The sequence below is a fragment of the Diospyros lotus genome, chromosome 6 (assembly GCF_014633365.1).
Source record: "Diospyros lotus cultivar Yz01 chromosome 6, ASM1463336v1, whole genome shotgun sequence".
Lineage (NCBI taxonomy): Eukaryota > Viridiplantae > Streptophyta > Magnoliopsida > Ericales > Ebenaceae > Diospyros > Diospyros lotus.
Window position 1 is genome coordinate 7567125 of NC_068343.1, and position 17464 is coordinate 7584588.

Genomic DNA, 17464 nt, shown 5'->3' on the forward strand with positions numbered 1-17464 from the left:
CTTTCTTATTCTGGCTTCTGTAACCAAGTAGACAAAATACTAAACACATATATTTACCCTACACCATATACATATACAGTGCCTCTAATTCTTCGTAACTGTTCCATGCCACTTGTAGACAAAATGGCTTACCTATTCTATTCATATATTTCCCCTCAGGTGGGAATATATTGAGACATCAATACCCCCTACCGCATTGATTCAATTGTGGCCATGGAACTCAAATTACACACCCAACTTGCATACTTAGAAGCCAACAAACTTGTACACTAAATACTTAGGCCAGTTGACCTACTATGTTCAAGAGATTTTCGCATAGCTTGCAATTTGGGAGTACAAACAGTCGATTCGATTACCGAACTGATCAAAATTCACTAACCGATTAAATCGAACTAAGGAACAAAATCGAACCAAACTGACCGATTAACCCAAAAAACTAAACCAGCCAATAATAAAAAAAATTGAACTCAAACCGTATAAATTGAACCGAACTGATTAAATAAAAAAAAACACAAAAAAATCAAAGAAAACCGAAATAACTAATAGAAAACATACAAAATTGAAGAAAACGACATTTTATAAACATCAAAACAATATCGTTTTAAAGTTTGGTCAGTTCAGTTAGTTCAGTTCTTCTAACCAAAAATCATACCGAAAATCAAAAACCGAACTTTGAAAAAAATTAACAGAACCGAAATGCAAGAAAAAACTGAACTGAACCGACAGTTCGGTCGGGTCTCCCCTAGTTGCAATAAATTGGTGAAACCTTCCTATGAACAATGCAAACCATGCTATCATGACCCAAAAAATACAACTATAACGAATTCATCTAACTGCAAACAAACCAACCTCAAATATTTCTTAGATCAATTAAACAGCAGCACATTTTGCAATCTGCAACTCTGAAGCAGCTTCCATATTTGTACAGCCTCTTCCCTAGATTTATGCACATTGCAATCGGTTAGATTATGATAACCAATTACCAGAACATAACAAACACCTCTGCACAGAAGAAGCAGATACCTCTTTGCAAACAAAATAAAAAATTAAAACGAAAACACGCAAAAGGCTGTATACAGATATGTTCCTCGCAACACAAGGAGGCTGGTATACTAGGAATAGAAGAAGCATATAAAGTGAATAAAATATTGACCCAAAAAAGGGAAATAGCTTGTATTCTCAAGTCCCATGATAGAATGGTGAAGATCTGTCCACATATTCTAAAAACTGCTAAATCATGACCCTAATAACACAACATTCGCTTCTTTTCTCCACTACGGTATCCACTCATTTCACTGTCAAGTCCCAATGATATCATTTACTTTCAAAAATCTGAAAGATTTAGTTGCTGTCTATGTACAAAGAAGATAAGTACTCAAAAAATTTGAAGTGTAACTGCTATTACAAAGAAAAAGAAAATTCTATCATCATGTTCAACTTCAGAATTAAAATTGAGATCTACAGAGGACAAAGAATGAGGCATGACTTAAGATTCATATCGTGCATGCTGAGTGTATCCAAGTTGTAGGAAAGGTAAAATAGCACAAACCCCTTGGCTGCTCATTGTCCCTTGTCCAGCAGCACAACATTACCATGCTAGGAAAGATTTTCAAGGTGACCAAGGGTAGGAGAAGCAAAGTGCCTACAATAGCAGTCTTCTCTAGAAATTTCTGCCCAAGTAGCATCCCTGCAGGAGGGAGATCAGTGCCTGCCCCCTCAAAAAAAACACGCGAGAGTAAAGAAGGGAAATCACACACAACAAGAAACAAAAGAAATTCTTAGTTTGATGTGGAGAAAAGCGGGAAGAACATAAGAATCAGAAGCAAATAGTTTTGTGGTGATTATTGCTTCATCCCATCATCTGGAAAGCTGTTTGTGGGGAAAAAATGGAGGTAATACAAAAAGGAGTAGAATAAATGCGAGGTAAAAACAGGAAAAACAAGGAATCTCAATTATTTTATTCCATGTCAAACAAGACTGAAATGTTTTGTTCTCAACAGGAGGGGGGGGAAATTGTCAAGAAAATAAAAAAGAAAAACTATCTTTAAGAAAAAGTTCCATCATATCTAGGAGATTATTTTACTTGTCTCCACAAATATGTTTCAAGAACGTTAATTATATGTTACATGCATATAAAAAATGCCACTTCATTGAAGGAAGATGTTTGCGTTGAAGGTTATTTTAATGTCAGATCCATCTAAAAGGTCAGAACCACCATCAACTCATTATTGACCAGTAACATCCTTAGTACATCTTGGTACGATGACAGTTTGTGGCAGAAGCCAAAGGAATGAACCATAGCTATCAAGTCACACTAAGCATTCATCATCACTATTTTCTGCACGTAAGTTGGCTCCCTTATTCATAGCAATTTGGAGTCTAACCTCTTTCATCACAGGAATTTTGATCTCCCCAGAGAGAGAGAGAGAGAGATTATTATAAATACCAACTCGAAAAGCTCTTCACCCAGCAGTAATACCTCAAGATAATGCTCAAATACAGAGTGCACCCACATCAAGAGGCCCTCCTTCAGATCCATTCAAGTTTTCAGCATTAGCAGGCCTTCCCTTTTTACCTTGCTTTCTTTCCTTTCTACTCTTGCCATAGTCAACTGTTTGATTGCTGAAAATAACAAGACATCATATAATACAATAATCAATTTTTATCCTGGGAAGGGCAATTTCTCCTTGACTCTCCAATGCAAGACCATCACAATAATGTGATACCTTGTGCAAAGATACCAGTGACTATTACTATATAAAGAACGCTAATCAAGATCGATCAATCGATCTCTCTCTCTTGCATGATAAGTTGAGCAATCATAATTAATAATACTTTGAGCTTTCTTTACTGTAATAATTAGGTACTGTGATTTTAGGTTAGTGAGCAGCTCTCTCAAAATCATGCAACTGCATAAATTATTTTTCATGTGAATACATCCCATGGGCATAAAAATAAATAAAAAGTACACTGCATAAATGAAGTTTAATCACACTCATGCATTCTTGAGGAAAGAGTATTTCCAATGTGTGATCTAGGCTCTGTCTACCGAATAATCACTAACAACAGGTTCAGAGTAGATATCCATCTGTCATGGTTGTTGTCACATTACAACAGTATACATTACATTTACATTTATCTGCTTTGAACATGTTGCTACAGGACATCTGACACATTAAGATAAAGGTTTATGAATAGATGTCCTCCTTTAAATTGTTTAAAGAAAACAAAGCATCACAGTTGTATCAGCAAATAATGTTATTTGCCAATAAAATACGCACAAAAATCTTGATGAAAATGTCATTTTGATCATTAGGAGCATTGCACTTAAAACTCCACACTTGAAAAACAATAGACAAGTCCTCTTCGTCCCTATAAGGAAACCAAAAACAACTTAGCTGTAAATATAACCATATATCTAAAGTGGTTATAGGAGAAGGAAAAAAGAAGAAGCTTCAAAATGTTAGATCCAAAACAGAAAAGAGAATTCCATTTATGGGGTTGGAACAAACCACAACAGAGGACTGAATGGAGCTAACTACATCTAAGACTCTTCTAAACATATGTAACCCATTAGCACAAACTCAAAACTAGTACAACTAAGGATCAAAATACTCTAACAACCAAAGACAGCAAAGCTAATCTCCACAGCAACATTCTTAAGACCCAACAGCCACGTAGCCAACCACTAATCACATACACACCTGGGTTTAGTTCACCTTCCTCTTGCTCCTAACAAAAATGTTCAAGGTAGAATGGTGTGAAAAAAACTTACACTGCAAATTTAGTGGAGGATCTCCCTGAAACAGATCCACAACAAGCTTTGTATTTCTTCTTTGAACCACATGGGCAAACCTTGTTTCTTGGGATTTTCTGCAGTACAATTAAAAACAATCTATGAGAAGGGAGGTAAGAGAAACTTAATTTGAACTTAGAAATATAAACTAAATAAACCTTTTCATCCTGCTGTGAGCTTCCATTGTCATTATTTATTTTTCCATTGCAAGATGGTTCGGCTGTGGATGAATTACTTTTGAGTTTATTTTGTTGTGGGATGCTTTCATTTTCTCGGGCACCTAACCATCCACAAAAATTTCAACCTAAAATGAGAAATGAAGAAACACCACTTACATATAAAAGAAGAAAGAGACAAATTGAAAATGCAATTCCAGCATTAAAGCTGGTCCAAATTATCAAACTGTATAGCACATTATTCGTTCAGCATTTTTCCAACTAAAGGGGTTATTTGTCATGAAATTTGCATCCAAAAAGCAATTGTTGTTATATGTGGCTCATTCAAGACCTTATATACCATGTGGCATTTTATTTCCAACTGATGTGGGATGTGACATTCTCCCCCACCCAATCAGGTGATGCCCCGTCATGCTAACTCCCACTCCCCCAAGGAGTGGAGGGACCACCCTAGCCCAAGTCTACCTCAACTCTAGTGCCTTTAATGGGGCTTACAACAATAGAAGAAGAATGACACATCTGAGTCTCACTCTGATATCACTTTGTCCTGAGCTCACATCCAAAAAGTAACTGTTATTAGGTGTGGCTCACCTCTAGGACTTTATATACCCATGTGGCACTTCAACTCTTAACCGACGTGAGCTTCATGAAAAAGAAGTAAGTCCATGGGTAAAAAAACACTGCTACTGACATCAAATGTGTTCTTTTTTTCCAAAAGGGAAAAGGAGGTTGCTCAAGTGGATCAGCTTCGTTAAAAAAAAAACAGTTCAGCTGGTTGCCCAATGGAGAAAATATAAGTCAAATGCGATTGCCCAACCAACAACTTTGACCCCTGAGCTTCCAAAGACACACAAAATGCACTGAAAAGCAGAGAGACTAAACCATGCTGTAACATAAATCGGAAGTACAACCTAAAGGGAAGACCATATCCATTGCATCTATACTGACTCCATGTGAAAACGGAGCTCAGAGAATAAAAGGAATGAGAAATCAAGCATCAAATATGGTTGTCTTTATTTGCAATGTCTCTCATATTGTGAAGGAGAGTATTAAGTACAGTTCCATTACATTTGCAAAAATACAACCCCCCCCCCCCCCCCAAGTTTAAATTTAAGACTTGGAACTGCCTCGCAGCTCTCGCCAGTTCTGTACACATTTTTCCGTGCAATACAAACACATACGCCAGCACATGCCTATGCGGATCCCAGCACCCTAGTCACAACGTGAATGGTAATCTTGATACTGCAGGGAGATTTCAAAGATGGGGGCAGGGATTTTCCCTCAAGAAGTGAGAAATGGTAGTGGAGTTTAAGGTTTTGAATCTTGAGATTGCATAGTTATGATGGTAATAGCCGGTGGTGAATACGGTTGTACAACGGTGTTGGTTTTAGTATTTGTTAATGGTTTTAGGCTATTGAAAGCAAGCAAAGAATGGAGAATGGGATGAATAACACAGATGGAATGATGGATTAGGATTCAATGGAAAAAAGTTTTAGAAAAAGGGTAATCAAGAAATTTGCATGATCTCTCAGCTGTAATAGGCAAGAAGGGGATGAACAGAAGGAAATGAGTGGCAGCTGAGAACAATAGTGCCCAAGACCTCAGGTGGGATCATCAACATTTTCCCATAAAACCAAGACAGATCATTACAATTAACTCAAACATCTGGATTCTGGAATAGTATGTCTCTGAGCACCTGATATCCATAGAGGATAGCAAACTTCCAGGACCAGAACAAGACAGCAACTCAACTGCAAATCCCCGAAAGGTTGTTTAGAATGTGAAAAAGTACTAACCGGCCATTACCATGAGAAGTATCCGCTGGAGAAGGAATTTTATCACTTTCAACCGAAAAATCCTCTGATCCTCGTTCTGCTATGAGAAACTCTATTGCTGCATCAACATCACCTCCCACTTGATGTAAAACCTGGGTCCATTGAACATAAAGCAAAAAGTTTCTCACAAGCTCCATTCATGCTAAATTGAAGAAACCCAAAAACAGAGGAGGTCAGGACGTCCAAAACTCAAGTAGCATTCAGTACAGAAGGAAACATATGAAATTTTGCAGCCATCACCTGTCCAACTTTTTTATCATCTTGACATCCACCCCCGGCCATGACCAATTTGACAGATTCTGCACAGATAAAATTCTTCCCAGCTCTCCTTTTAGATTTGGTATCAGAACCTTCTGCTTGATGAGATGTTACTGGAAGACCAGTATCAGCCTTTCACATAATTAGAGATTATTAGCTTTTCTTTTTTCTGAAAAATCATAAGTTCATTCTCATATATAGAACAAAATACTCATGAAAGAAGATACAAATAAATAAGAACAAACCTTGATTATAATTGGCCTAGCCGGTCCTGTGCAAGTGTCTTCCTTCAACCGCACACTGTTATAGTGCTCTCCATCATGATAAGATCTGCAAAAAGAATAACCATGTTACCTGTTGAACAAAGACACTAACATAAAGGAAAACAACACACCATAAATGCAGCTAGTAAACAAAAATCAGTCCAATCTGTTATGGTAGCTAGCTGGTGATTTAAATAAATGTGTAATTAGGCTACTAGAAATTGAATTCAGTTTAAGCATAGCTGGTAGAATGTTCCAGCATGCTGCAGCCAAGTTGTAAGCGCACATGGCTCGAGACCAACCGTTTTTGGCGCCCAAGTTGTCGGATCAATATAAATAACCAATCCAGGCGCTAAAGCCAGATATGTTGAATGAAATTGGAAATGAGTTTTCCTCCAATTCTCTCTCTAAACTTCTCTTTCTGTTCTGATCTCTCTTTCCCTCCCAAATGTCTCCTAATTCTCTCCCAACTCTCATTCTCGATTCCTCAAGAATTCTATTGTCAGACTTGTAATCTGACAAATTGGTATCAAAGTAAGATCTTGTCCCTCTTTGCAAATTGATCGAGCAATGGCTGACGGTACTAGGATGCGATAGATTGAGATGCAACTACAACAAGTTTCAGTGTCCGTGGCCGAGATGCAAGGCAGAATGGATTCGATGGAAGAGAAGGTCGGATTGTCGATGGATAGGAAGTTAGACGTGTTGGCTGAAAGGCTTAAGGGTGATATGCGTATGCAACTTAGGGAAGAAATGCATGAAGTAAGGGATCAAAAAAATCTGTTGTGCAATTAATTGAAACAATTTATGAGGATGTTTGCGGGTCAATCGCAAGTGGGGATCTCTCCTGACTTTCCATCAAGGGAACGATCGGAACCAATTCTACCGAGAATTGGTGACAGTCACTGTAATGTAGAATTGTCGGTGTCAGAAGGAGAACCAACGACGATGGAAGAATTAGCACCAGAGAGGAGGCAGGAGGTGCCAATCTGCTCACGTCAAAACGGATTTCCAGTACCTAAACTAGAACTACCAGTGTTCAAAGGGGTGAAACCACAGTGGTGGTTAAGGCGATGCAAGAAATTATTCGAGATCCATCGTGTGGCGGATAATCAGAGAGTGGCCTTAGCTGCGGCATATCTCCATGATGCAAGGGATATATGGTTCTAAGGATGGTCCAGGGTGAGAAAGGGATATAGTTGGGATGACTTTGCACAAGGGCTGTGCGAGAGGTTTGGAGAGCGAGGAAGATGGGATGTGGTACAAGAATTCAACAGCCTAAGACAAGAAGGGATGGTGCTGAAATTTCACGCAAAATTTGAGGAGCTCAAATTTAGGATGCTAAACAAGAATCCTTACCTAAATGAGGAGTATTTCGTATCTAGTTTCATAGGAGGACTAAATGATGAGTTGAGATAAGTAGTACAAGTCCTCCGACATAAGACGGTACAAGAAGCAGTAGAGGGGGTCGCCTTGCAGGAGATGACGTTTGAGACATTATTGAAGAAATAGAAGAGTTAGAGCAAAGGAATACCGATTGGAGCTATACCATATGGGAGCCGACCTATGGGGAAGGAATTGGTCAAATTTGGTGCCAACAACAGGCATCCAACTTTACCCTCGGTTTCTCAAAATATGCAAAACAGGGGCAGATTGATAGAACAGAGGAGAGTAGCTGGACTATGTTTTAAGTGTGGGGAGAAATACACGTCAAGGCACCAATGTAGGAAGCAACTACTATTATTGGAAGGAGGGAGCGAGGAAGAAATGGAAGTTGCAGGAGAAAAGGAGGAGGAAGACACTGGAGCTATATCCTTGCATGCCATCAAAGGGGTATCCAATAGCAAGATTATTAAGGTCAAAGGGAAGACACAGGACAACTACCTCATGGTCTTGATAGATAATGGGAGCACCCACAATTTCATTGATGAGATGACTGTCGGGAAGATGAAATGCCCAACGGCTAGTACCCCACCACTATCAGTGATTGTAGCCAACGGGGATAAAGTAATTAGTAAATCGGCTTGCTTAGGATTTTGTTGGGAGATGCAAGGGGAGGAATTTTGGGTTGATCTAAGATTGCTCAAATTGGGGGGATGCCACATCGTACTGGGAGTAGAATGGATGCATGAGGTAAGCCCTATCAGTTTCGATTTCAACAATATGGAAGTGACACTCGAAAAAGAAGGAAGAAGGGTGGTGCTACAGGAAACATAGAAGTGGGGACTTGCAAATTGATGAAGGGAAAGAAGTTGCAACAATTATTCAAGAAGAAAATGGCACAAGTGACTCAATTATTTTCAATTCAAGCCACTGAACAGCAGAAAGAAGAATCAAGCAGAGGATACCCCAATCACACATGGCAAGTACATGAATTGACCCTCCTTGATTCTTTACTGATTGAATACAAGGATCTCTTTGTAGAACCTAAGACCTTGCCTCCCAAGAGACCATTAGACCATACCATACCCATGTTACCTAATGTTGGACCAGTAAACATTAGCTCATAATGGTATCCACCCAAACTTAAATTAGAAATAAAAAATGGTCAGAGATATGCTAAATCAATCTATTATCCACCCCATCCACAGCCCCTTTGCTTTCCCTATCCTATTGGTTAAAAAAAAAAATATGGCACTTGGCGTTTTTGTATTGATTACAGACAGCTCAATGCCATCACCATTAAGGACAAATTTTCAATCCCCATTATTGAAGACTTACTAGATGAGCTTAAGCATGCAACCGTATTTACCAAGTTGGACCTTCACTCAGGGTACCATCAAATTAGGATGGACCCCAACGACATTCCAAAGACTACATTTAGGATACACCATGGCCATTTTGAATTTAAAGTTATGTCGTTTGGCCTCACCAATGCCCCTGCTACATTCCAAACCCTTATGAACCAAATTTTTTAACCTTACCTTAGAAAATTCGTGTTGGTTTTCTTTGATGATATCTTAATCTATAGCCCCTCATTCGATCAACACCTAACCCATCTTAGGGCTACATTTGAGATCCTACGATTCAATCAGTTATGCATCAAGTGATTAAACTGTGTGTGAAGTCATTTGTTTTTAGATTAGTTTCTGTTCTTAGTATTCCCTTTGGGAAGTCTGTTAGCATATTTTTCATTTTGTAATTTGTATTAGTTAGTTTGTTTCAAAGCTGCCCGAAAAATGGTTAAATCCGGTCAGGATAAGGGCAGTTAGTTGTAACTGCCTTGCCCGCCTCTATGCTTTATAAATAGGGGCTGGGAGGGCTCGGTTGTGGGTGTGAGATCTCAGGATTATCTTGTAAGGGTTGTGCGGGTGAGCTAGGCTGAGAGATTTTGTATTTCTCTTGGGATTTCTTCTCTTGGTAGTCTAGGGTTTTAGACTATGGGAAAAGAAAGGGTTTCCTAGTTTATATAATTGCTGTAAAGTTGCCAAGATAGTGGAGATTTCATGGGCCTAAGGCAGTCTGGATGTAGGTCTCTTTTTGGAGACTGAACCAGGATAAAATCTTGTTTCTCTTGTTGTGTTTTATTGCTGTGTTCTATTCCTATTTTTGTTCTTCCTATCGAGTGATTGTGTGTTTATTGTTTGGGGGTATAATCAGTGAGTCTTGAGGGTAGTTTGCTGTAAGAGTGTTGCGATCTTAAGGACTACACTGTGCATTTGCACAAACACAAGTGGAGTACCTCGGTCACATCATATCAAGGGCTGGAGTGGGGACTGATCCAAAGAAGATAGAGGCAATTGTATCATGACCCAAACCTGCAAACATCAAGGCCTTAAAGGGATTCCTAGGGCTTATCGGGTACTATCAAAAATTTGTGAAAAATTATGGAACAATCAGCAAGCCTTTAACTGAGTTGTTGAAGAAGGAAAGCTTTAAATGGAACCCCAAAGCATAACAAAGTTTTGAGCGGCTAAAGAGAGCACTGAGTAATGTTCCCACGCTTGGCTTACCAAACTTTAGTAAGCCATTCACCTTGGAGATAGACGCCAGCAATACAGGAATAGGTGCAGTACTATCACAAAAGGGCATTTCTTAGTCAAGCCCTAGCACCTAGACACCACTTTAGCATTTATAAAAAGGAGCTTATGGCAGTACTAATGGCAATGGAGAAGTGGTGCCATTACTCAGAAGGAGGAAGGTTTGTGATCAAGATAGATCACGAAAGTTTGAAATTCCTGCTGCAACAGAGATTACACACCCAGTTACAAAAGAAGGGGATGGCCAAACTCATGGGACTAGATAATGTGATTTGTTTCAGGAAATGTAAGGAAAACGTGGCAGTAGACGCTCTGTCTCACTACCATGAAGACGGAATGACTGCGGCAATTTCCACTGTGATACCAAACTAGTTTCAAGAGGTCACCGATAGCAACAAAAAGGGGGATTGGATCAAATGACTACTAGAACAACTGAGTGTTAAGGAAGACAGCAAACCAGGGTACACTTTGAACAACAGGGTGATAAGGTACAAAGGTCGGTTGGTTATCGGTGATTGTGAGGAGCTGGCTAAAATAGTGCATGCATTACATGGATCACCAGTAGGAGGGCACTCGGACATTCAAAATACCTACCACAAGGTTAAACAGGTATTCTTTGGCCCAATTTAAGGAAATACATATGGGATTATATCTTGAAATATGATGCGTGTAGAAGGTGCAAGCATGAGACGGTAGCTCACCCCGGTCTTCTACAACCTTTGGAAATTCCAGACTGTGCTTAGACCAAAACAATGGATTTCATAGAAGGGCAGCCGAAATCAGAAGGGAAAGATTACATTTTAGTGGTAGTAGACCGGTTCACTAAATTTGGTCACTTCATAGGGTTGTCACACCCGTTTACAGCACAGGAAGTGGTCAGGGCTTACTTGGAGAATGTAGTAAAACTGCATAGCATTCCATAGTCCATTGTATCGGACAGAGACAAGGTATTCACCAATCTCTTTTGGAAAGAACTCATGAGGATATTAGGCACCAAGCTCCGAATGTCTACTGCCTACCACCCTGAAATGGATGGGCAGACGGAGCAAGTTAATCAATGCTTGGAAGGATACCTAAGATGCTTGAGCTTCTTACAACCTAGAGGGTGGAACAAATAGCTAGCAATAGCACAATGGCAGTACAACTCGAGCTACCATAGTTCTATAAAGATGACACCCTTCGAGGCTCTCTATGGCTATAAACCAGACTTATTACCAACTTTGGGAGGACACACAACAGTGGCAGCAATGGAAGCTTACTTACAACAAAGGCAAGATGTGATGAGAATAGTTAAAACAGAATTGGCCAAAGCCAGGAACAAAATGAAACAACTGGCGGACCGGAAGAGGAGTGAACAGATTTTTTCAGTTGGTGAAGAGGTGTATTTGAAGCTCAACCAGCAGCACCTCAAGACAATGACCAAACAACCCATATCCAATTGAACCCCAAGTATTATGGACCCTTTCTCATTTTGGAGAAAATTGGTACTATGGCCTATCGACTACAACTGCCTAAAGATGCTAAGATACACCCCGTTTTCCACGTTTCCCTCCTCAAGAGGGTTGTGGGAACACAAAAATCGACCCCTACCTTGCCTCCTATGGTGGGAGAAGTACCAGAAAATGTTGAACCCACAGCTATTGTTGACAGAAGGGTGATCCACCGAAATGGAGTCCCTCTTATTCAAGTACTGGTCCAGTGGTCCTCTCTTCACTCGGATAATAATACATGGGAATACTTGCCAGAATTCCTCCACCAATTTCCTAATGTAGCAAGCCTGCTACACATTTCTTGTGGACAAGAAACGTTTTAAGGGGCGGGGATTGTTTTGGTAGCTAGCTGGTGATATAAATAAATGTGTAATTAGGCTACTAGAAATTGAATTTCAGTTTAAGCATAGCTAGTAGAATGTTCCAGCATGCTGTAGCCAAGTTGTAAGTGCACATGGCTCGGGACCAACTGTTTTTGGTGCCCAAGTTGCCAGATCAGTATAAATAACTGATCCAGGCGCTAAAGCCATATATGTTGAATGAAATTGGAAATGAGTTTCCCTCCAATTCTCTCTCTAAACTTCTCTTTCTATTCTGATCTCTCTTTCCCTCCCAAATATCTCCTAATTCTCTCCCAACTCTCATTCTCGTTTCCTCGAAAACTCTATTGTCAGACTTGTAATCTGACACAATCTTAGCCATCAAGTATAATTTAAAATATAAGAAAAGTGAGCAGATGACCTAGAGACACCACTTGAATCCTAATTAATCTGATACTAGAGAATTAATACAGCCACTGTAATGGAGTTCAGTAGCCTGACAGCTTAAAGGTAACACTGGTATGTGCAAGGATCAAAAATCTGTCTCAATTCATTTTTTTGGTTAGCTAGAAATGGCAATGTTTCAAAACCAACGAAGTACAGGAAATATACAAAAATGTTGGAAATAAAACTAGAACTTATATATGTTCAACCAAACTCAATGATCACTAATTAAACATATTTGAGATCTATGTTTCCGTTTAGATAAGGGCAAAAGTAATCAAATCTGGGCTAGTTCAAAAGAAAGAAAGAAATAATATCAAAAAGATCAATCTTATTATACACATGCTTGCAACTCTAAATGTGTATTAATAAGATAAAATTGAGGGATAATTATCTTTACCCCTACACTTTAAATGAAACACATATAACTTCCTTACACTTCACATTTTGATGCATAAACCCCTTATCCTTTGACTACAAATAAAATGCCGATGAATCTGTTATATCTAATGGTGCATGTAATGCATCAACTTGGCCCATAAAACATTTAACCAAAAATAGCCTATGAGATGTTTATGAAAACTAATTATGTGTCAATTTCTTTTTTCTGTTTCACCAAATTTGTTAAGTATCAATAACAATAATTAATTTTACACCAGTCTAAACTATAAGTAATGTTTTGAGTTTTAAAATGCATCAAGGAAAGGTGCTTTCATCCAAGATATAGGGGATAAAAATATTTTGAACAGAGAAACAATACGCAGATGAGAAAGGCAACCTTATTCTTGTCAAAGAAAAGAAAAAAAGAAATATAATATATATATATATAAGCAAATAAACAGACAAGGGGAAGGAACAAACATGACCTTCTGAATGTACAACTTACATTAAGCAAAAAAGAAAAAAAGATTCTTCAATAAACCCATAGAAAAATCCTTTTTTTCACCATTAGCTATCTATAAACCTAATTTCTTACAGCATGAGAGTCCTTAAAAGAACAGACAATACAGTGCAATAAATATCTCATAGTTTGACTTATTTGTAAAAGAAACATCTTTTACCTTAATTTCAGTGAAATTTTGTAAAATACCCTATGAATCATACCAGGTTAATGCATAATATCATTATTGAGAATACTCCAAGTACTTACAAATGGATCATACGAGCTTCATGGTTGTCGAAATTCTTTATGTACCACCGGGGATAATTACGCTGCAGTCAGGACAGATGGAAGGCTCAATCAATTTAAAATACTGTAAACAACAGTATATTGACCATGCTACCTCAAGGCACCCTTTTACAAAATCTAAAGGCAAGCCCATTAGGGACATAAATACATCACCCAGCAGATAGTTCAAGGTTGTAAAACTAATGGATATTAACCAGGGAGAGAGCTGAACAGATGAACTAATGACATCATGAATGCTACATAACACTGCAGCAAAGAGAAACAGATGATGAGAGGATAACAGATCTTACTTGGTGTATACATATATTAGTATGAGTAACAAGAGAAGCAGCTTGCAATTCCATATGACCGGCCCATGTCCCATCCTTTTCCATGGACTGGCAGTATTCATCAAATGGCACATCATCTTCAATGAAGGGCTCAAACATTTCAGCATTCTTCTGTTGCACATAATCCCAATATATTAGTTACTTGAAATTAAAAAAATGGAATTATATAATCTGTATAAAGTATTCAACTGCAACTGCTAATCGTAAAGTAACTAGGTCGACCAAGAGAACTGCAAAAAATCTGGGCCAAAATTTATATAGTCTGTGGCATGCAACAAGAAATTAGCCAGGTGGCAATGATCTTCTCCACATTAAAGATAATTCCAACCTCAATTTCCAGAATTTTGATGTAGATCCCATAAACTTCAACCCTCCATCATAGAATATGCCTTGAAATTCAAAGTACAGACCACTTTCATAATGGCAAAAGAATGATGCTACACTATTCACCCATAGACAAATGTTCCAGCGCTTGATTTAGACATTCAACCCCCAAAAAAGAAGATATTGGGAGATAATGGAGCAGCAGGTACCATCAACAGCTTTCGTTGCAAATGCTACAAGTATGACAAGCACAGGAGTATCAAGTTAACTAGAGGATAAAAAGGATTATGGTGTGTGAATCAAAGAATCACAATGTCCTTGTCCCCTCCCTACCCAAAACAACAAAAACACAGCCTTTCTAAGATATTGTTTTACAAAGGAAAGAATGAGATCAGGACATAATATTTAGACAGCAGGTTCTAGAGGCAGTTGGACATAATTTATTCTCAACCCAGTCTCTTCCGGCTACACCAGGATGCCTCTTAAAGAACTTCATAAACATACTCTTAAGGCAGACCACGGGATTCTCCATCAAAGTATGGCAGAATGTTTCTCATTATGAGATGTTGACCAGGATAACACATTAATATATGTTTTCATTATGCATATCTGCTTTCTCCCAAACAATCTATTATAGGGACAGTCATTACATCAGAGGTCCTAATTTTAAGTTCTGGAAGATAGGTTTGATATTGATGTATTGTGGGCAATTAAATAGTTCTTTCATGAATCCAGTCCCTGCCAACAGAAGTTCAAGATGAAAAAACCTTTAAGCATTATGGATAAGTCTATGAACAAATACCAAAATAAACTGCACCACCATACTGCGGTACTTTTCATGCTCTTCCTCGTTGCCATCCAACTGATCTGCTAATGCTCTGCAAAAGAAAAATAATGGCCAATCTGAACTGATGAGATGCATTAAAATATACAGCAATAAACCAGAAAACACATGCCATGTGCCACTAACCCAGTGGCAGATAAAAATAACAATTCCATTAGTACACTGATAGCAAATATCATAATCAACACAGAAAATGAGACCATCAACTAGACACGGACCTGAAGAAACAATTACCATCTGCTGTTACTTGAATAATTTTTAACCCTAAAGCATCAAGCTGAGCACGAAATTCGGATATGTCACCCAGCTTTCCATGCTTTTTCATCTGGCCAAGACAAAATAAATTTTAGTTATTCTTTTACAACCACAAAAGCTTATCACTTTGCCAGATATCAAAATTCAATGGAACAACTATCAATCGTGAAAAAGAAGCATTAATTGTCAAATCTAATAAACCACCTTAACTACTCACACGACTACAGGAACTGACAATAGCTACTCAATAATATTTCAGGGGTTGCACCTGCTGCGCATGCCTGTGCCTTAACAATTCAATCTTTTTAGCCAAGTGGCTCCAACTCAAAGGTTCAAACTCATCAAATCCTCAGATGTCTGTGTCCTGTTATGAATTACTTAATCTGTACAAGCACTAAACTACAATCCAGAAATCTAATTCTACAATTGCATCATGTAATTAATTCTAATAAGTCCACATGCTATGCTACTCACCCATGTACCCTCATCTCAGCTACAAACAATAATAAAAATGTTGCTTCTTCTCTACAAGAGACAGGCATGCAAGTACACATTACCATTACATGGTCAGAATGCTATGAAGGAAACCCTGCTCGGTCTTCCCTCAACAGAATATCAGTGTTGTAATCACCAAAGTGGTGACACTAGAATGTCTGTTGGTCTGAGTTATGGCATTTTACGAAAAGTATAGTCAATGACTCAATGACATATATTTGCCAACTATATTTTTGTGTACATACTCTGACTAATATAAAAACAGTAGATACGAACTTATACAAGGACCAAAAAGGCTATAGTGAACTAATATCAGGCTAAATTGAACAATTTTTGTTCCCAATCTTGGTCTGTGTTGTGATATGAAATTCTTTTTTAAAATTGACCTTTCCAGAAAAAAAAAAAAAAAAAAAAAGGAGTATTGCCCCGTTCTATGTAACAGAAACTCAAAAACCTTAAAGAGAAAAGAGCGAAAAAATTAATTAGCAGACGTCCATCTTAGTGTCCAAACAACTGCAACTCCCTTCTGCTATTTACATGCAGAAAACAAATATATCAACATAATTCACTCTAATTGCTATGGTTAGTACAGTAGTACTTAATGTAACCAGTATGAAGTCCAATTTATTTAGATATATCATCCACCTTCCACATCATACGTGCATACAGCTAGATAATTCAGAAATTTAAAGAAAGATTGTTGAAACATAAAAGTAGAACTGTAACATATAGACACACAGATAAGTTCATGCCATTGAATTGAAAATGGAAACAGCTAAAATCACTTGGTAAGAAATTAATCCTGCAACTTTGGAGCATCCACAACATACACCAATTAACAAAGCTGCAATTAGTCTGCACATGTGCTTATATATAAATATATGGAGCAAATTAACAGAGGATAGAAGGCGAATGTGAAAGAGGGGCCAACGGAGCGACTCACATGGGGTGGTTTGTTAGGTTTAGACTTTTGATGCTTTGCTTTAGCCATTCCTCGGAGATCCTTTAATTGACGCAATTATTTCCTCCGGAGAAAGGCTTCCCGAATGGATGGGAAACGAAGAAGAAGAAGAAGAAGAAGAAGAAGACAATAGACAATATCTCTCGCTTGGCTTGAGCTCGCTGTCTCCAACAGCGTTTGCGAGACGAGACCACTAGGAACGACGCACGCTGATACTGTTTCGAATGTTAGCCCATGGGGCGGCTTGTATGTAGGCTTTCGCACCCCGTAGTTGGGCCATGGGCCCGACCACGTTTCCAGATAACACTTCTGTTTGGTTTAGTTTAGCTTTACACGGTATGGTAGATTGAGTGTATGCCAGAATTTTTCGATAGCAAACATATGAAGTGGCTCTTATTGTCGGGCAAGTGCCACCCCGACAAAGCTGAACAGTCCGGCTTGATTTCGGGGGCCGGACAAAGCTATCATCTATTGTAAAATAGGAATAGCCATCATCTATTGTTAT

At 38.5% G+C, this 17464-nt stretch overlaps 1 protein-coding gene across 10 annotated transcripts; it reads right to left on the bottom strand.

Moving 5' to 3' along the window:
- Nucleotides 1-512: 512 nt before the first annotated feature.
- LOC127804634 (OVARIAN TUMOR DOMAIN-containing deubiquitinating enzyme 7) lies at nt 513-17239 on the bottom strand. Of its 10 annotated transcripts, XR_008023703.1 has the most exons (13): nt 16942-17233; nt 15467-15573; nt 15207-15282; nt 14042-14191; nt 13713-13774; nt 6311-6395; nt 6048-6197; nt 5779-5899; nt 3955-4076; nt 3776-3873; nt 2480-2622; nt 1550-1708; nt 513-936 (listed from the first exon to the last, which is right to left on the bottom strand). XR_008023703.1 is itself a non-coding variant. In XM_052341515.1 (12 exons), the coding sequence occupies exons 1-11, from the start codon at nt 16987-16989 to the stop codon at nt 2493-2495; spliced, it is 1149 nt and encodes a 382-aa protein (XP_052197475.1). In that variant the 5' UTR covers nt 16990-17235; the 3' UTR covers nt 1009-1715; nt 2480-2492. The 10 variants fall into 10 exon arrangements, 9 of the variants coding, with proteins under 9 accessions (XP_052197478.1, XP_052197475.1, XP_052197476.1 ...); XM_052341515.1 differs by lacking the exon at nt 513-936 and having other exon boundaries at nt 1009-1715; nt 16942-17235; XM_052341516.1 differs by lacking the exon at nt 513-936 and having other exon boundaries at nt 1012-1708; nt 14042-14188; nt 16942-17236.
- Nucleotides 17240-17464: the final 225 nt, after the last annotated feature.